Source organism: Trachurus japonicus, chromosome 10 (genome assembly GCF_045865225.1).
Source record: "Trachurus japonicus isolate A0001 chromosome 10, Traja_1.0".
NCBI lineage: Eukaryota > Metazoa > Chordata > Actinopteri > Carangiformes > Carangidae > Trachurus > Trachurus japonicus.
This window is the reverse complement of record NC_140916.1, coordinates 26,783,063-26,803,332: the sequence shown is the minus strand read 5'-3', so window position 1 is coordinate 26,803,332 and position 20,270 is coordinate 26,783,063. Positions and strand designations below refer to the sequence as shown.

The following is a 20,270-nucleotide window of genomic DNA, read 5'->3' as shown; positions in this document are numbered from 1 at the left end:
AGAAAATGTGCAGAGACATGCCGTATATACATAGCTACAATCCTTGGAAAAAAACACATCCTGTTTGTGTGTGTGTGTGTGTGTGTGTGTGTGTGTGTGTGTGTGTGTGTGTGTGTGTGTGTGTGTGTGTGTGTGCCATGCCAGACAGACAAACAAGGAAAACACTGGCGACCCTGCCAACATGGTGACAGAATGCGCCATGTGTGTTCGAGACGCTCTCTGTTTGTGTGTGTGTGTGTGTGTGTGTGTGTGTGTGTGTGTGTGTGTGTGTGTGTGTGTGTGTGTGTGTGTGTGTGTGTGTGTGTGCGTGCCAACTTTCACTCTACTGGGCAGCCAGGTCAACAGACAGACTGGTCACCATGGCAACAATGCCACACGCAGCACCTCTAAGCCAAGTAGTAAATATGGAAGTCATAAAAATATGAAAGTCTGACAGTCCCTGCATCACATGCCACCCGGCGGGGGGGGTCAGTGTGGTCCACAGGTGATCCAGACCCAGACACGATGATACACGATGTGAGGATTGAGGTTGTTATAGTATGTGAAGCAACTCATAGACAAATTGGATTTTCTTTATGGTCTGGTAGCACATCACAAGCTACATTTGTATAGCTGCAGTTCCTGAGATAAGGTTTCATATTCTATGCGTAGTTCATAATGTTTTCTCCCACTCACGCATCAAATTTGCTCCAACATACGAGCCCATGTTTGATTGACCACCATGCTCACTAATCTCACAGGTGTCAGTGGAAATCTCACTCAAAAAAGTAAATAATCAAATAATGAAACATGAGCAGCTGCAATATTAAGTTAATATTCAACTGTTTTTTAGCTACCTCATGTTGTACAAACTCAGTGCTGTCCTCTTTTAGCATGATGTGTTGCTACCGGCCAGCTGAACTACTCTCTGTGAAACAGTTCTGATAAACCCTGTGCACACAACTCACCCACCACCAAACATTAAACAGATAAAGTGAGCCAATTGCTGTTGAACATAGTTGAGTATTTAGCAGGTACAGAGCCAGAAGTGTCCCTCAGTAGGTGATGGAGACCAAATCAGAGCTACTGTATAAGGAGGATGAATTTACCCATGCAGAGGTCAGACACAGGATCAGCTGAATGTGTTAAAACGTTCACCACAATAACTTGATTATATATGTCAGATTTGCATTCACAGCTCTTCGTACCCACAAGTCAATCAATGCAGCATCGACTGTTATGGTGGTTCTCTACTACAATCAGCCATACTGTGTGATCAATGAACCAGCTCTCCTGATGATAGGGTCTTATTTTCAGCCCATATAAAACCTAAGAGAGATGTTTTATTAAACACATGTATGTTAGAACAAAGTCTCATATTGCTGAACGTGTCTAATAATTAGAGCCTGTGTGGTAAAACGAAAGTCACTGTAAACTCTTTCCAACTCATTATGCAAATTATGTAAAAATCAACATACGTTATGGTGATGGCATGTTGCACCAACCACCCAGCACAGCTTGTTCTGCTGGTTAAATTACTTTGGGGACTACAGCAATACTTTCTTTGCGGTCGGTTTAACCACAGGCATCTCTCATGTGAATCCATGCTAATGCACACTCTCTTCACAGAGCAGGCTCCATGTCGGTGGGGTCCATGCATTAAACATGGGGCGGCTGAGGGGAGAACATGTTGGAATACCAATAATTTTGCCGTGGAAAATCTGCCTGACCATGTTGCTGAATCAGGCCAACAAAGACATGATGGGAAGTTTAACTGAGGTTGAAAAGAGAGACTTTCCATCCTCAGCTTTGCTCTTATAATGTTATGTAAGATCTGTTGTGATTATTTGTCTTTATACTATAGATGATTAATTAAAAAATGCACGTTGACACTGATTATGATAGATTATGCAGATTTAAGGTGAGCAGAGAACATTGGTTTATTGGTTCTTTCTGTTTCACGATGCATGTTCGATTTCAGAGGTCAAAGGTTGAGGAGAGTGTTGTTGATTGTGTATTCTTGGCGATCTTGATAACCTACAGTGGACAACTGACCCTAACCCCAAATCACTCCATCACCTTCCCCAACTTGTACCTCAACTTCAATGGGAACAACTAAGATTTAATCTTAGACTGTATGTAGGTTTGATATTAACTAAAAAATAGATATCACTGATATCATGGGCATGGGCATGGGCATGGACATGGGCATGGGCCCCAGGATTTAAAATACACATCCAAGGGCCACCTTAAAAGCCTTAACTGTTATACCAGTATTAAAGATCAATGAATAAAAAACATAGTCTTGTGTTGTGACTACAGATACCACAGTGTTGTGAACCACTGACTATAACCACATTATAGTCTCTCTCCATCGTTTTGGCTCACTCTTCTAAACAGTCTTTAAAACATTAAACTGTCACATCAGTTTCATGCTTCATCAAAGCTCTATTGCACATCTGAAAAAGATTGTAATTCACCCAAAACATATCATGACGGTTTCAAAACTTAGTTTTTGGGTCAGTTAATTGACTGGTGCCAAAATGAAAAGTTGCTTTGTTATTGTTTGAACCAAACTGGTCAAAAATTACACTGTGAATATGACTGACTTAAAATTACAACCTCGGGAAAAATGCAAAATCAAAGACAAAAAACATTCTATGACAATATTAAAAAAAATCTGTGGTAGTTAAAAGAATTAAAAAACAAACTAAACAGAAACATTTGTTCCTCTTCGCAGTTGGGTCTACATGACGCTAGGCCTGTAAGTTCTCATGCATGTGGACATGCTAGACACTCTGTAGCAGACTCATTACACTCCATGTCATTGGTATTAACTTTTTCTTTTATATACAGTCTATGGTATTAACAGCATACATGTATGTGTGACGGTTCTGACGATCAAAATTTTTACATGTGATGCTCAAGCGTCTTTGAGTGACTACATAAATCATACTAATTATTATTATTTTGTTCAAACAATGGAAAAATGTTTATTTGCAGTTTTCAGATATTTGAGTGTAATATTTAGAAAAATGCTTTTCTCATTGGAGAACTGAGCCTCTAAAAATGGCTGAAACACATCATGTATTATTGACTTGCTGTTTGACCTTGCTCCAGCAGAGGGTGCTGTTCCTGCACAGTTACCATGTGAATGTGACCACATGGTCTGATCCTCTCCACGTGGACTCAGGTGAGGTGTTCACATGGCAGAGTGGAGAAATCTTGGGGACTTTTCCAAGGTGTGTCCTGCAGATGAAGGTAAGGAGGTGAAGTACCTGATGATGACAAATAATTTATTCTGATTTCCGGAAACTGAAAACACAAGTGGAATCTCAAAGCTGTTGTAATAACACAAATGACGGTGTACTACAAGCAACCACCACAACCACAATGTGTGTAATTAGAGACACAAACATTCAGATTTCTCAGCCTCCTCTCCACCTACCTGTTTGTGTTACCTGAGCAGGTCTGACCATGGCCTCAGATGGCGAAACAGGTTGTGTGTTTTCTTATGTTTGCATTCTGCTCCATTATCTTTTCACTGAGGCACAGATTTACTCAGGATTATATTACGATGAGGAGAAGAGTGAAAGCAAGAAGACACGACCTGATTCTGACCAACTTACTGTGAATCTAGGTTGCTCCTTTACAGGAGGTCACACCGGGTCAGACTCAGGTTTATTAAGGTGGACGTTAATATTAGGTTCAGATTTGAGGCTTGGTGTTAGCTGTCAGTTTAAATGTGGACTGTTTTGATTTGAGATCAAATCTTGTGACGTTGTATGTATCCATGTGTCTGTTGGTGGACCTTGAGCTTTCTGCTCCGATACCACAGACAAACAGAGAGACAAACACAGACTGCTGCTGTCTGGTATCACTGAAAATCTGGTTTTGGTGGAAACCAGCTAATGACAACTGTGGTTTCATTTTGCGTAATGCTGAGTGTCGTGGTCGTTCAACTTTCACTGACCTGATGAGAGCTTATTGTTTTCATTCCAGCTGGAATAAAACTGATCAAAATCTGTTTCAATTTCACTCCTTTCTTTGAGAAAAATCCCCTTTTTTCAATTTCACCCCAAAGAATTGATAGAGTTAATTTTATTTTAAGACAAATTTTCTACTCATTCTTAAATGTAAACATACTGTAATATATACCATTTATATTATGCTGTGATGTGGTGGTTCACATAGGCTCATGTTAGCACAACATATAGAGATTTAAAGGAGGAGTTTGTCGCTTTTTAAACAATTAAAAAATAATGAATAAAGTGTTCATAAACGTATTTTAAACATTTTACAGAGTGCAGGATTATTTACGTAAAGAGTTCTGCAAAAAAAAAAAAATCATGATATTATACAGGGAACTACTATGTCACTTATGAAAGAACTACATACTACATGTTCATTAATCCAAAGTTTTATTTGTTTTTATTTGCTTCCTCAATAACAGTTTTCCCTCCATAGTCTTCTTGGGAATCGGTAGCTGATAAACTGTAAGTGACTCATGTTGACATGCAAATCCGTTGGCTTAACTCAGTGATGCTCCTCTTTACTGGGCTGTAATTTCTGAATCATTAACCAGGAAGTTTCCTTGAAGGCTTTTTCTGTAACTTGGTGCTAATTACAGAGAAATCAGCTCAGCCCCACCAAGAGATGGTCGGCTAAACATGCACAGATTTAGAAATGTATCTACAGGGAAACATTTCAGCAAATATGGACAGTAATATTTACAATAATAAATGATTGAAATTATTTCTTTCTGGTAATTTCTTTCTGGTAATTGGAACCCAATTAGACAACTCACTATCATTAAATTACTCACAAGTCACTGACCTATAAAATAAACTGTTACCTTCTTTTCTACTTGTGCTACACTGTTTTGTGTTTTGTCATTAACCAGTATATTAAAATGTGTACTGTAAATATCAACTAAATACCTACTAAACCAAAATAAAATCAAACATAACTACACGTGGAGCGACTGATATTTACAGAGAGATGTTATTTGCAGTAAACACACCCTGAAGGTCACACCTACCCAGCCTCGACGGGGCATTAACATCAGGAGACAGGTTAGTCAACTTCATTGAAACTGAATACAAAGGTGTGATCTTATTAACTGTAATTACTCTGAGGTGTTTGCCTGACATTTACACCATGTGACTGGACTCATCTGACCTGGCACCACGAGGCGGGGCAAACACTAAACAATGACTGCCGGGCATGGTAAGTTCGTCAACAACCTGTTGACGGAAAAGCCTTGTGAAATAAATATCCAGATTACATCCTGCACATGTGGAGTTGTGATTAAGGAAGAGACCTTGAGAAGTGCTACTCAGTCACATGGAGCCAACAGGACTTCCTCAAGGAAGAGAGAGAAAGAAGGGGGGGGACCACAGCTATGCAGAGACTGTCAGTCAGATAAAATTAAAACAGTTGATACAGAAAAGGGTCTGAGAAAGAAGCACTCCCATTTCCCACAAGAAAAGGTTACATAGCCTGTCAGGGGAAATTAAATTCCTTGTGTCCTTGAATGCAGCTAAATGTCACAGGGGAGCAGATTGAAAAGATTAAGCTGAGAAGTTATTTATAGTAATGAGGGAATTTCTCCCACTTGGTATCTCACCAGCATGATATTGCTTCTTATCATTGCAAGGAATGAGGAAAGGAGTAAAGGAGGAGAAGTGGAGAGGAGGGGTGAAGGAAAAGGAGGAAGGAGGAGAGGAAAAATAAATGCAGTGATGTCAGTCCGTCCCACTCCCATTCAGTACAAATGCGACAGAGCAGAGCTGAGCCTGCATTCCACTGCTGCTGACGCTCGGTCCCACACATACACACACTCACTCGCATACAACACACAGAGACACACTCTCACATTGTCCCACGTCACACACTCATCACACCACACTCACACAGGCGCTGACTGACTGAAGCTCCGCACCAGTGCAGGGAGATGCTACCGGCCGGCAGCCTCTGAGTAAGTCCACTCTCTCTCTCCTCGCCTCTCTCTGTCTCTCTCTACCCTGTCTGTCTTTTGTTGCACTTTCCATTCTGCAGCCTGTCTCACTTCATTTATCTCTCACACTCTCCCCTGTCGCTGTGAAGTGACCACTGTTTCTCACACTGAGAGACTTTTCAAACTTTCCTCTCAGTATGCCGTGCACATACCTTTTCCTCCACTCGCTCCCTTTCTCTCTCTCTCTCTCAAATCCCAGTCTTATTTGCATCTTGGCAGAGAGCCAGAGCTGCATACTTTGTCTCTTTATATGTGTGTGTGTATGTGATCCGCTATATGTTAATTTTGTCCTTGTGATGTTGATTTTCTCTGTGGTTTTGTTTTGTGTGTGATAAGTTTGTCTGGTTTATGTCTTGATTTAAATATTTCCCTTTTGTGCTGCTGTGCCCCAGTGTAAACGTGTGCTGTTAATTACAGGGGGCTGTGATGCAGGTTTGAGACTCTTCTCTGTTTGCCACAGAGTAGGTTGTTTACTAGGAAATGAAATCTCCTTGTCAGGTCCTGTTTACTTGTATTGCTTTCAATCAGACTCTCAAAGGGGTTTTTGCAGCTCCCGCAGACTGAGAGAATGAACAGAAACACTTCCTCTTCCATCTTTAGACAGTGGACAAGAACAATGATCAGTGGGAAAAACCCTGGAGACGTTGCAAAGTGCTGCTTGGCTGCTGAATGAATGGATGCTGGGAGTAACATCAGCTGTGTTAAATGAATCCAACTTACAGCAAGTTTAATGTTTGGTTGGTTTTACTATAAGAAGAATAGTGAACAGAATTGCCTTTTCTCTTTTCAGTGTTTTACAGATTTATGAGCTGTTGTGTTTTTAATAGTGAAACATATTTCATTGTAGGTATTGTTATAATCTGAAGCTAAAGCAGGACGCTTCCTGAGCTCACCAGCTGGATCCAGCTTCATATTTACTGGGCAGAAATGAGAGTGGTATCATCCCTCTCTTCTAACTTATTTCCCAGTAGGTCAAGAAAACCACAAAGAGAAGTGAAAATGAAAAGTTTTGCACCTTGTGGTAAATGTTTAAGCTGGTAACTCTGTGGTTCGCCTGTGGTAAGAACGGCCACGTCCTAAAGTTTAAATGAAAAGCTGATAAGTCTCCAGTGTGAACCAGACCCCCTGCAGGTGGAGATTGGTGAACCATTATAACAGACTCGAATCCTATTGGCTCTCGCTCAGCAACAGCTCGCCGTTTCAAATCTTTGTTTGCACAGTTTAAGGTGAAGGTTGTTGTCTGGCATCTGCTCCTGAGGACTTCCTGGTCCTTGATGAGAGGGCTGCTGCCGCCGATGGCTATTAACCTCACGTGTGTCGATAAGAGGCTAATAACAGTGTTGTTGTTGTTTTATGTTTCATTCGTGTTGGTATGCGTGTGTGTGTGTGTGTGTGAGGGACAGAGAGAAACTTACCCGAGCTACAGTCTGTCTGTTGCACCCAGATAGCACGTAGTCATTAACACCCCACCCTGTGTGTGTGTGTGTGTGTTGACATACTGAACCTGCCCCTGTTTGTCTTTCAGTGTTTGAAAGCACAGCAGCATTCTCGCTGCCTACTGTATGCAGAGTAAACACTGCATGCATGCACACACACACACACACACATTACAGTTGGCATTTTGGTTTATTTGCTGAGGGCCCTATTGTGTTTTTCCAGCCAGAACGGGATTGAATGGTGGGGAACAAAACAATACAGTAGATATAATCTCTCCCTCCCTCTCTCTCTCTCTCTCTCTCTCTCTCTCTCTCTCTCTGCACTGTGACTTCCACAGAAAAGAAGAGAGCCTGACACACACAGAGGAAGTGCGCTTGACAGAGGACACTTCACTGACCTCCAGCAGTTGTCCTGTACCTGATCCACTTCCTCCAGAAAACAAGAGGGAATCTGACTCTGAGTGTGTGATCTCACTCCACGGCTGAAACCCGACCCACTGCACAGAGAGACGCAGCGGCTGACAGACAGACGTCTGCCGGGGGGGAACGGACAGAGGCAGGATGCTGGCTAAAATCCTGGAGGACATGTGGGTGGAGCCGGAGGTGCTGGAGGCCCTCAGCGAGGACCAGAAGAGGATCCTGTTCCTGAAGATGAGAGAGGAGCAGGTTCGCCGCTGGAGAGAGCGGGAGGAGAGGGAGGAGAGGGAAGTCGACAACAACACCAGGCCAAAGAAAGGTAGAGTGAACTGGTTCTACTGGCAGAACAGACTGTCACAGAGAAGAAAGATCTCTTTAATTATGACTCCAGTGGAGCAGAACAGAAGAACAGTGACTGACAGAGGAACATATTTCTGTAGCAGGAGGGAGCCAGGTTTCTGGGAGGGTCTCATGTTGTAACTGTACAATACCACAGTGCTGCACTGGCAAAATGACAAAAGTGTTGTACATTGAGATAAGTAAAGTTCTTAAGATGTCAAACAGGTTTAATCCGAGTTTAACTTGAAACACGTCACAGACCTCAGCACTGTGTCTGCAAATCTGGATGTTTTAAGAGGAGTTAATGTTCCAGTGGTGGTCCTAAAGAATAAGTGAGCAGGAAATAATAAAGCTGAACAGTACAGTGATTGAATATTAAGATAATAACGTAATTATACTTCTAAAGTTTTTGGTGGTTATGCTAAGAGTTTTTCAGGTCAAGGGATTTTAAAGGTCCCATACAGTATAGAGGTAGATGTCCATAGTAATGTGGTTATAAAGCAGGTCAAGTTTCTATATTAACACTGTGAAAGTATCAAAACCTCAGTCCACAGAGAAATGTACACAACCTGTGTTCAGAAACTGAGCCTTTAAACCAGGCTTCAGGACATTGGCATATTTGATCACTCAAGAAAAACAAAAAACAAACAGCCATCAGCCAATCAGAGGAGAGAGAGGGGATGAGAAACTACACTGAAGTTTTTTTTTGGTTCTTAAAACATCAACTTATATATCAAAAAATAGAAAATGCTGCTGCACAGTGACAGTCGAGGTGCCGGTAGTATGGCGAAGGAATAAACTAGTTGAGAAAACCACCAAAAGTAGGAACATACTGCACACTGGACTGCATTATGAGGATCTTTTTAAGTTTATTTTCATGTCAGGTTCATATTGCTCTGAAATAAATAAAAAAGATCCTCATAATCCAGTCTAGTGTGCGGTATGTTCCCACTATATGTGCTTCTCTTAACTAGTTTATCACCTTTATCTTATCATGGATCAACACTGCTGGTCAAACACAGTCAACAAAAGGTGGACCCATTTATGACTTCAGTGTTTGTAGAAATCCAAGCTACAGCTCTCTTTAGCCCTCATACAATCACCACACACTTTTTTCTATGTGGAGAGTAGGCTTATTGCAGTTTTTAGTAGATAATTATATAGAATAGGAAATATATTGATATACTACTTACAGCAAATAGTCTGTTGCTAGGGAGTCTATAACTAATTAATGCTGACCAGAATTCTTTTAAAGTGTGAGTGCACATGAGTCAAGAGACACAGATACACAAGCTGTGTAGTAACACACTCTCAGGTTCCCAGTCTCATTAATCTGTTTGTGTGTGTGTTGATTACACACACACACAAACAGAGGCTTTTCAGTGCTCCGTCAGCAGCTGTGTCTCCCTCTGCTCCACCTTCTGTCTGAAGTCATCTCATCCAGCCTTCCTCCATTCACAGTGTTTATCTGACTCACTGAGACCCCATCGACCCCACTGGTTCACCTGCACATGAGTTTGTGTGTGTGTGTGTGTGTTTGTGTGCGACAGACACTCGTTAAATCATCCTCCAGGCGTTGCCAGGCTTTAAACCACATATTAAGTTCCCGTCTTTGTTAAACCAATCTCTGCTCTGTCACCTGAGAGGTGAACGAGTGTGTGCTGCCTGTGTGTGCGTCTGTGTTACACAACGCACAGTCCAGTTAAACCTCTTTAATGCCTTTGTTCACTGCACTGGGAGCGTCTTGTGTGTGCAGACAGGCCGATAAATCTCATGCAAACACAATCACGCCAGTCTTTAGACTAAAGATTTCCATTTCCAGTAAGTGGTTAATTTGTAGGTGTGGTAGTAATAAAGAAAGACGCCGCAGATGAGAAATCGCCTGTGTGTGTGTGTGTGTGTGTGTGTTATCACAGCTATAACTCAGTGAGGTGACTGTGGAAACATTAAGGTGTGTTGTGACTGACAGACGATGACTAACAGTAAGTCAGAGATGCTCTTTGGTCAGATGACTGAGTTCAGACAGCAACACAACACAACACAAACACAGCTCATTATTCTCCACAACGTCAACACAACAGAGCTGCTTTTGTCTGTATCAGTGGAGTCAGTTCACAGTGAGGAGCTGATTGTTTATCTCGACTCTCACAGTATCTTTTAAAGGCTGAATCGATTTTGCGTCACACTGCTGCACAGCTCAGAAAAATTACTATTTTAAAGCCACGCCCCTTTCAGTGATGTCATGGCAGGTGTTTCATATTTATCAGGTATTATTCGTCATGGAAAACAAAACAGGCTTTGTGACAGGTGAGGTTTATTTTTACCTCCTGTGTCATCAGGAAATAACAATTTAAAATTCCTTCTGTTTTTTCCCACATGTGGTAAACATGTTTGAAGTGAGTTTGAAGTTTATTTGTTTATGGGTGACTGCAGATAAGATAAGATAAGAATAAATAAATGACAGATTCTGTTTAATTGTACTTTCAGATTTATAAAGTAAATTATTAGTCATACTGGCATTATAGATGGGACTGATTATAAAGTCAATGGAGAATAAAAGTGCTGTTGCTCAATTCAACTGACACACAGTGTTTCAAAACCAAACATGTGGGCTGTGTCCAGTTTCTGGTAACTTAGTTTCATGTTGACAGGAAGGTGTTGGTATACTGATACTGGTGCTGGTGCTGGTGTTGTTTTTCGTTCATATCTTTTGGCAATGATTCCATATAATTTGAACATGCTTAATCAATATTATTCCATGAATAGGGTATAGTAGTGATATGGATTGTTTCAGTGGAAACAGAGCTGGTGAAAAGAGTGGGAGAGACGAGAGAATGATAAGGAGTTGAACAGTGATAGAGGACAAAGTCTGCTGCCATTGTGTGAGCGTTCCCAAGCCCTATACTTAGAGGACAGTGCCACCTTCTGGAGGAAACCCAGAATGACAGTTTATCACAATCTCATGTTCGAGCCTGACACTGTGGGATGAAAATAAATCTCATGTTTTGTTTTGTTTTGTTTTTCTTCTTTTCCTCCCCCAGCCTCCAGTAAAAATGTGAGGTGGCTGCTCGGTCGAGACGGAGACGTGAGTGTCAGTGTGATCGGAGAAGTGGACGAATTCAGGTCGTCTAAACTCCTTCAGAACCTCATGAACAACAGGTAAACACAGACACCAGATGACTAGTAGCAGGCCTTTTGGCCCTGACTCAACACAGTGTAGCTTATTATTAAATATAATATTAAACATAGACCCAACAGTATCCGTGTGGTCGCAGTCTCTTCATTACTGTAGAGGTCAAGCAACGTAGAGAGAAAAATGTGAAGTTGATGTTTTTAAACATTTTATGTAGAGAACAAGATAAAGAAAGGTAAAAACATGTACTGATGATTTACATGTACATGTGTCTCTTTAGTCTCATTGAGGTTTAATATGTAAGATCATTTATTCTGGTCCAGAATGAATACACAGTAGCAAAACCAAACTAATTCAAAAGGTGATAAATTTGTGTCTTCCTTACAGTGAATTATTTAAGCTCATCAGATGTTTTTTTTTCTCCTTTTTTTTTTTTTACGTATCCTACAAAGAAATATTGTAATATTTTAGTTGACTATTTATTGAGTAACAAGTGATTTTCCTTCAGGTCAGGTCAGTTCATCAGCAACGTGTTTCTAAACCAACACTCATGAACATCCTCATAGGTCTGTCCTCCTTAACGAAGCCCTCGGCTGGTTCAGATTACATAACTCTGGTCGGCTTTGATAAGATAAACAGGGAACTAAAGAGTTTCAGTCAGCGCGCCGTCTCCTCGTCCCAATTTGATTATGGAAGTTATTTCCCAAATGACTGACTGGAGGATTAATTCAAAGGTTGGGACGTCTGTCTTTGGGAGTAAAAATGGACGTCTTTGTCTTCCAGACTCCACAGTGATAATATGAATGGCATCCAGACAGTGGACTTGCTGCCAGGAAGAGAGGCCCGGGAGCTCGGCTTTAAAGAAAAACTCCAGCTGCCCCTCACAGATGTTAGCGTGAGTTATAATGTGTTTGTATGTGTGTTTGAAGTTTATAAGGTAAAATGTCCTGACTATAAAAGTCTAACTGTCAGATTATGTCCCGCTCACGTACAGGACGACCTGGCTTCAGCGCACGAGCAGTCGTCTGAGGAGGACATGGACTCCTGCAGCGTTGATGACGACCTGAAGGAGCCGGTGGACGACAGCGACACCGAATCAGGCAGCGGCTCAGACAATCCCAGCGACTGGGCTCCTCTCTACAGGCCCCATCTTAGTCGCCATAGCAACCTGCCGCCGCTCAAAGCCCCACTGTCAGACACACAGAGAAGCAGCCGACAAGACAGAGGTGAGGAAACAAGAGAGCAGAGACGTGGTGCAGAGAAACGTGGTTTTTGTGTTAAAATGTGCGATTCTCATGGACACAACTACTTCAGCATTGTACTGTGTGCCGTTACAGGTAAAAGAAGAGCTGTATTTCATTCATGTAACTTAAAAAAACAAACATATTTTAAACATCTACAAACAGATCAAAATAAAAGCTACTAAACCATCTATACATGAACAGTAGTAAATGTATTATCTTTGCAGAATATCCTCTGTAACTGTCCATGAATAATGTCTGTTGCTGTTAGATAAATGTGTTGGAAAAAATAAATGTGACATGTAGCATAAAATGGAAAGTTGTTGTAAAGTAGGCTACGACAGTAAAGCTGATAGTAGTTAAACATTTTAAGATAAACTGAAAGATTGAATGTCTAATATGAGGGATGAGAAAAAAGAAAGGCGTCTGTTGACCTTCACCTTCTTCCTCTCTTTCCCTCTCAGAGACCTCAGTGAGTTGTGAGGAGAAGAAGTCAGAGTACGGAGGTCGTGTAGCGCAGCTCAGGAAGACGTTCGCAGACGATCCTAAGAGTCCCACACCTGCCTCCACCAAACCCCCTCTACCTGCCAAACCTGCTCACCTGCAGAGCCGAAGCGCAGCCTTGAGCTATTAGGACTCCAGGTGTGTCCTGGCGCTGAGAGATAACATTTGACTCCAAAATGGCTTAGCCATGTCGTACTGAGTGTAAGGATACTTGTGGCTCAGCTGCACTCTGCTGGACCAGGCTGCAGCCACATACATGTGCAAAGGAAGAGGGAGAAGAAGCAGAAGAAGAAGGATGTCCTTGCTTGAACCAGAGCTGTGAACTGAGATGGGCTTTGTGCGTCAGCTGAAGGAGCATCCACAGACAGACAGTCTGGGAGGTGGACACAGAGAAAGACTTGAAAGCTTTTAAACCAAAGTCAACCTGAATGATAAAAATGAAGCGGCTTTGATGTTGCTGAGTTCAAATACACTCACATAGCTTTTGTGATTGGCAGGTAGACGCAGGGCGAGATGTCCAGACACACACACAAACACACACACACACACACAGACTGTTGACCACAGCTGAAAAAACTCTGTTGTTCACTACTGAAACAAAGTTCAGTTACTAAAACGCCATAAACAGAGGGTTTCGGAAACTGAAACATGACTTACTTATCATATACTTTCTTCTCTACTGTTTAAAGGGTTGAAACTGTTTTATATTTTGTATATAGCCTAACTTGTCATTGTGTTGTTTTAACACCGCTGACTTCCACCGACGTAGACAGCATCTTTATCCATCTTACTGATCACTTTGGTGCAGGGGTTTGTGGGTAAAATAAAAGGACTGAATTTGTGGTAATTTACCCATGTTGTGCCTTTATATTTACATCCATGTACTTTATATTTACATCCATGTACGTCACATCAACCTGTGAGCACGCATTCACTTTCACAGTCACTGACAAGTAGCCTACTTACCAGCTCATCAGGAACAGGTGGAGTTTCACCCATGACCACTGGAAGGACATTTACATCACAGATGTAACGAAGCTGTTTGGCTCCTGCAGCTGTAGACGGAAAAGGAAACTGTAATTATGAGGTTAACAAGGTGACCAGTGTAAAAAAGAGAGTATTTACATTCACAGGAACTAAGGGGCTGAAGCTTTGTCATGATACTGATGTGGTTCAAGGGATGGAAATGTTGCTCTGTTGGTCAATGGGCTCTTTGCACAGCTCCACTACTTCCTGAACTTAATGCTGCTCCTTTGTTTCCTGTCTTGCATTATTAGACAAACTGATTAATCCAGGTGTGTCTGACCATTGTTGTGACTACTGAGGTCAGAGTCAGACACACCTGGATTAATCAGTTTGTCTAATAATGCAAGACAGGAAACAAAGGAGCAGCATTAAGTTCAGGAAGTAGTGGAGCTGTGCAAAGAGCCCACTGATTTAAAGGGACAACAAGGAGTTTCTATTTGGTTATAAAAAAAAGTCTCACGTTAATGTGGATGAATCTCCGCTACCCACACTTGTTAATGGGCCCATTTTCGATAAATATATAGTTTTGTCTCTATCGTTATTTTTGTTATTATTAGTGGTGGTGGAAATGCTGGGCGAGCCGACCAGCGTTTCCTTACTTTCGGTTTCGCGGCGAGTCATGAGAATAACGCAGCCGAATCGCCGTTTATTGTTGGAACTATGACGGTATCTGATCGTCTTCGAACCTCTGACTTTAATTATTGATGAATGAAAACATGAGTCTGTCTTGCGCCGGTCAAAGAAATGTACGGTGCACACGGAGGCTCAAATGTAGTGTGAAAACGCTTCGCTTTTCCAAAACTCCTCGTTGTCCCTTTAAGACCTCAACAACTAAGTTTTGCTCAGACTTATTCCACAAAGCATGCCTTGATCACCATCATCTTCACTTATGTGACCAAATACCTGCTAAAGTTTGAAAATCAACCTGAACTGCACTTAAACTATGTTGTGCTAATTAGCATTAGCATGGTATAAAATATACCTGCTCCTAAACATTAACATGTTAGCATTGACGCTGTTAGCATGATCACATTAGCATTAAGCAAGAAGAACAAACTTACAGAGCAGCTAGCTGAAGGGAGCCTGGATATCTGAAGGACAAGAAAGGGGTTGGATAAAGTAAGATACTTTTTTCCCTCAATTTCTCAGTTTTGGCTCATTTAGGGAAAAAAAAGTGGGCCACGTCTGTCAGTTTCATCAAAACATGTTGCATGTTTTTCAAATTGCCACCAACATGAAAACTAGTAAAGATGCTTTTTCACCATAGCCACAAATTACATTGTGATAATGACTAAGGAGGTCTGATAATAGCAAACGACCAATAATATTAGCAGATATTAGCATAATAATGTTATATCTGTCCATATCATTATTGGTTTTTCTATCGATAATGAAAACCCGATAATGTAATGCCATTTCGAACGAATTAAGAAGCAGCTGCCACTACTTATTGCCTTGCAGCCACAGCTTCAGAGAAGACACAACAATTACATCCTTGTGAAAGAGCAAAATCAAAAACATAAAATGATGAAAACTTAATAAAATAAATAAATAATAATAATAAATAAAATAAAATTAACATAATTGATCTTAAAAACTGTATGTTGACCTGAGAAATAGTTTGACTACTACAAAACAAAAAAGCCCACTTAGATTTTCTGTCATCATGTGACCGAGCACTTCACATCATAAACCATTCCCATGATAGCCTAATTGGGCAAATGTCAAATCATATTTAATATTTGGTTGCATGTTCATTATAGTCAATGACCACAACCCAACACACCAACACACTTCCGTTGCCGCGTCTGTTTCCTACAGCTCTTCAGTAAATGAATCACATGATTGTCTGTGCAGGGGTCAGCTGTCAGGGTGAGGTCAGGTGACCCACTAGGCCTTAGGCATCAGGAATCAACCTTTATGTTAACAGTAGGAGGTCTTAGCTATGTTTTGTAAAAAAAACAAAAACAAAAACCAAACTCATCTGTATAGTCATGGCAGTGATGGGGCCGTGTTGAAAAAGAGCTCCAGCTGCTTTTCTGGTCGTGTTTTAACGAGCCTCTTACAGTACTGCGGCACTTCAACCCCATGACCATTGTTTCATGTTGGTGGTTTGTTGAGTACTAATCTAAAACAATGGAAGATGTCTCTGGAAAAACATATTTTTAGACTTAACTGTAGCTTTCAAGGGACAAAAGATGCAACAAAACTACAGGACACATGAGAGAGTGCTTCATTTTTAAGGTTTGGGGCGGTCAAGATGGTTACTACCTAACCACTGTGTCACATGTCGCCTTTACTTAGTCACTAATTCCCAGCTAAACTACGATCCTGCTGACACAGATTTTTGTATTATACCCTTTGTTTGTCTGTGTTTTGTATATTTACCTACCAATTTTATTCTGTGTTTACTGCATTTGTCCATTATGTTGGATGAGAGTGGAAAAACTGGTTTTATTGTGTTTTTGTATTCAACAAAGTTGTGTGTGTTGGTAGCATGTGGTCAGCAGGCGAAGGTGGAGCTGATGACAGGGGTAAACACAGAGAAGTTGTTGATAGTGATCATCAGCACAATGATTATCTATTGAGAGGGATGCATCAGAAAACAGCCCATCAGAGATCAAACACACAGAGCACAGAGAGCTGATTAGCATGTGGTTTAGACTGAGACAGAGGGCGCGACGCATGGGGAGACACAGCAAATGGGAGTCAGGTCACGGGAAGCAACACGTCACAGTCAACTCAATAAACCTCCTCGCATTCCCTCACCACCTCCACACCCCAGCCTCTCTGTGTGTCAGGAGTGTGTGTGTGTGTGTGTGTGTGCGTGTGTTTGTGTGCCTGTCCGCCCATATATCTTGAATCATGTGACTTGACACGAGCAGTCATGCACACAGTGTGAAAAGCCCCGCTAAATATAGTAGGACAGTGTTGGGTTTCTCAGCAGAGCATTGTAGCAGTCTACTCATCTTTGTCCCATAAGAAAGTGCGTGTCACTGACTTGTAATGTTTCTGTGGGCTGAAGGTGTCGAGACTCTGCCGCTGCTCCTGTTTGTTTTCTGTCCGGCCTCAGAGGTGAAACTGGGAGGTGAGAAGCTCTTCGTGTGTCGACCACGGTCCTGTATGACGGTGGACCTCAAACATTACATCAGGCAGGAGTGGGTATATGAAAAATTGTTTCCTTTGGAACAATAAACCTTATCTGATTTCTAAAGAGATGTACAGAGTCAGGAGATCAGGCAGTTAGTTGACAGCTCTGTGCCTGATGTATAATTACATTACAGCCGTGGCTTCATTGATTTGATGCTACAGGCCAATGGTTCCTCAATTCGTTAGTTAATTATTGTTCAAATCTGAGCAGTTTCAATCAGGATTTCATTGTTTGGCTGCAAATTGTGCATCTTTGTCCAATCTCCCAACCTCAACAACATAAAAAGTACTTGCACATGGTCATACATAACAGGCTCTTACAGACTACACTGCAAAAACTTAAATCAAGAATATTTGTCTTATTTCTAGTCAAAATGTAATTTCTAGTCAAAACAAAAATCTCATTATACTTAAAATAAGACTCATCAAGCTTGTTTTAAGACACTTTTTAGCCTACTTGTTTCAAGCATATTTCACTTGAAATAAGTAGAAAAATCTGATAGTGGATCAAGTTTCTCTTTCTTATTAAAACATACATAAGTGAAAGTGACATTTGTTTGAAATAAATGAAAATGATCTAAAAACAAGTTCATTTTTAGGGGATGATTCTTATTTGAAGTGAAAAGAGTTTAGTTTTGACTAGAAATGAGACATTTTGACAAGAAATAAGACAAATATTCTTGGAAAGATTTTGAGTTTTTGCAGTGTATAAAGCACACTTTATATTAAAGATATACTTATTTCTCCCAGACAAAAAAGTAGCACTAATATACATCATGTTTATGTCTAATATGTACAAAAAAAATAGACATAATGTTTAGACGTAACCCAGAGAAGAAAGCACAAACCTGATCGGCTTCATTGTGTCCTTAATCAACACAAGTCAACCTATGAACTTTTGGTAGAAAACAAAAAGGGGAGATCACAACACTACATTTCCCAGAATGCAACAGAAAGCATGTTTTTGTTAGGCCCTCCTAATAAACACCAACATCTTTTTAACTTTAAAAAAATAAATAAATCTGTAGTCTCTGTGACATTAACAAGGTTGACGAAACGACTCCAGGGACTCACAACTCCTAAACTGAGTCCACTCAGGAAATTAAACAACTTTTTTTTTTAAATGACACAGCGCGTTTATTTTTGCCAGCTGTTATTAGCACGCTAACACAGTAAGCTAAGATGGTGAACAATGGTAAACATTGTTCGTGTTTTGTTATTGTGAACATGTTAGCATGCTGATTTTAGCATTTAGCAGCAGTGATAATATCCCAGTCTGAGCAGCAGGATCAGTGGCTGTGCTAGGATCTGACCAGATTAAATGAGGAAAGGATTAGGCGGTGTCTGTAAACTTTCTTACAGGATATTTAAAATGATATGGATGTTAAAATGCTGTCTTCATCCTTTTCTCAGCTGCCTTCATGATCAGTCTGGATACAGTTGCAGCTGTTTTATGAGGCAAATGAATACTATCTGACATTTCTTATTTGGTTATGCAACATAATATCACTGATTATAATGTATTATATTCATTCATAATTTAGTTGAATGCTTAAATTGAGGGGAATAACATGAAAACCAGTCGGGGACCTCATGTTGCTGACATTGGAGATGAGTGGATGATGTGCTGTGCTGATTAAACCGTGGGGATCATGTAAACAGAGCGGTGAATGTGGCCTCCTGCTCAATACTGGACGACAGCAAGTTCTTCCACATCATGGAGCCGTGGTGAAATATCAGGGCAGGCTGACAGACTTTATCAGTGTGCTTTGCCTAACTTCCTGGAACCACTGTGGCTTTTTTGAGATCAGCAGTGAGCTAAAGATTAACAGAGCTGTGTGTACACATTAGCTCCAAAAAACCAACACCATGTGAACCCACCTGAGGATCCAAACGTGTGAATGGTTTCAGAACTCATTTTATGACTGTTCTCTGACAGCGCTCCATGACTCAGTTCTTTAATTACACAGAGACTCTGAGTTACATGTGTCATCTTAATGCTATTTAATGGCTTTTTTGTGCTTGTTGTTCATTGGGAGCGTGAGACCAAACCAGAAGTGGATGAAGCTGCATTTAGACGTCGGCCTATTTGAATCCACATTTAACAGCTTAAGGGGTCAAAGGTCAAGAGACCCCCTCCGACCCCGGTGTCACCAAAATATAACCTGAGGACTGATGAGCCTGAGCTTTTCAAGGATGTGAGAAACTATTGTGTTTCTGTTTTGGGGAGCAGCGTGTTTTGCGGGTCTATAAAAGTGAAACACAAATGGATAACAGAGACGTAACGAGGAGTGATCTCAGAAAAGATGCTGTTTCTGCAAAGCTGTTAGAGATTTTCGAACACTGGGGATGCCGCCAATGGAGGGAGGAAACGTTCACAATGAGACACAGTGTCTCCAAGCAGACGCAGTGGCCAACATTTCAAAGGTCTGGCTCGTGAGTGAGGGTCCGCCCAGCTCCAGTGCAGGTTGCCTTGGGCTGGCAGGTTGTTCCACTGCAGTGTGTATGAAAGGAGTGTTTCTCCAGAGTGGGCAGGGCCTGCTGGTGTGCTAACATATGTAAGCTCCACGGGGGTCTGTGACGGCACACACCACCTCTCTGGACAATGCATCCGTCATTAACCCCCGGTCTCTCCGTCCTGCTGCATTTCAGTCGTCCTCCATCACTCCGCTCATCCCTCCGTCTCTCTTTGTTTGGCCCACATTATCTTCATCCCCTGCTGTCCATCTCCCCGTCCTCCTCCCCGCATATCTCTCTCTCTCTCTGTCTCTCTCTCTCTTCTCTCCCCCTGTGGCCTGCTTTTCATCTCTCCCAGTTTCACCCACTCTCTCTTACCCCCATTACACCCTCCTCTCCTTCCTCCCTTTTCCCTCTCTGCCCTTCACCCCCTCCACCCCCGGATTCGCTTTCCACCCCCCTCCTCCCCCTCCTCCCCGTCCTCCTCCTCCTCCCCCAACTCTCTCTCCCTCTCAACCCTCCCCCCTCCTCCTCTTCTCTGTCCTCCGTTCAATCCCTCCCTCCCTCCC

General features: G+C 41.6%; 1 protein-coding gene across 1 annotated transcript; it reads left to right on the top strand.

Annotated features, from left to right (window-relative positions):
• The first annotated feature begins 5,781 nt into the window (after nucleotides 1-5,781).
• LOC146980197 (uncharacterized) lies at nucleotides 5,782-13,913 on the top strand. The gene is made up of 6 exons (XM_085788473.1): nucleotides 5,782-5,959; nucleotides 7,773-8,170; nucleotides 11,232-11,349; nucleotides 12,107-12,218; nucleotides 12,318-12,549; nucleotides 13,029-13,913. The coding sequence occupies exons 2-6, from the start codon at nucleotides 7,996-7,998 to the stop codon at nucleotides 13,196-13,198; spliced, it is 807 nt and encodes a 268-aa protein (XP_085644599.1). The 5' UTR covers nucleotides 5,782-5,959; nucleotides 7,773-7,995; the 3' UTR covers nucleotides 13,199-13,913.
• Nucleotides 13,914-20,270: the final 6,357 nt, after the last annotated feature.

What these genes read in the sequence shown, in the direction of transcription:
- LOC146980197 (XM_085788473.1), top strand. Translation starts at nt 7,996, where the DNA reads ATGCTGGCTAAAATCCTGGAGGACATGTGGGTGGAGCCGGAGGTGCTG. An exon ending in TGCCCCTCACAGATGTTAGC is followed by an intron (nt 12,219 to 12,317) that starts GTGAGTTATAAT and finishes GCTCACGTACAG; the next exon opens with GACGACCTGGCTTCAGCGCA. An exon ending in AAGCAGCCGACAAGACAGAG is followed by an intron (nt 12,550 to 13,028) that starts GTGAGGAAACAA and finishes TTTCCCTCTCAG; the next exon opens with AGACCTCAGTGAGTTGTGAG.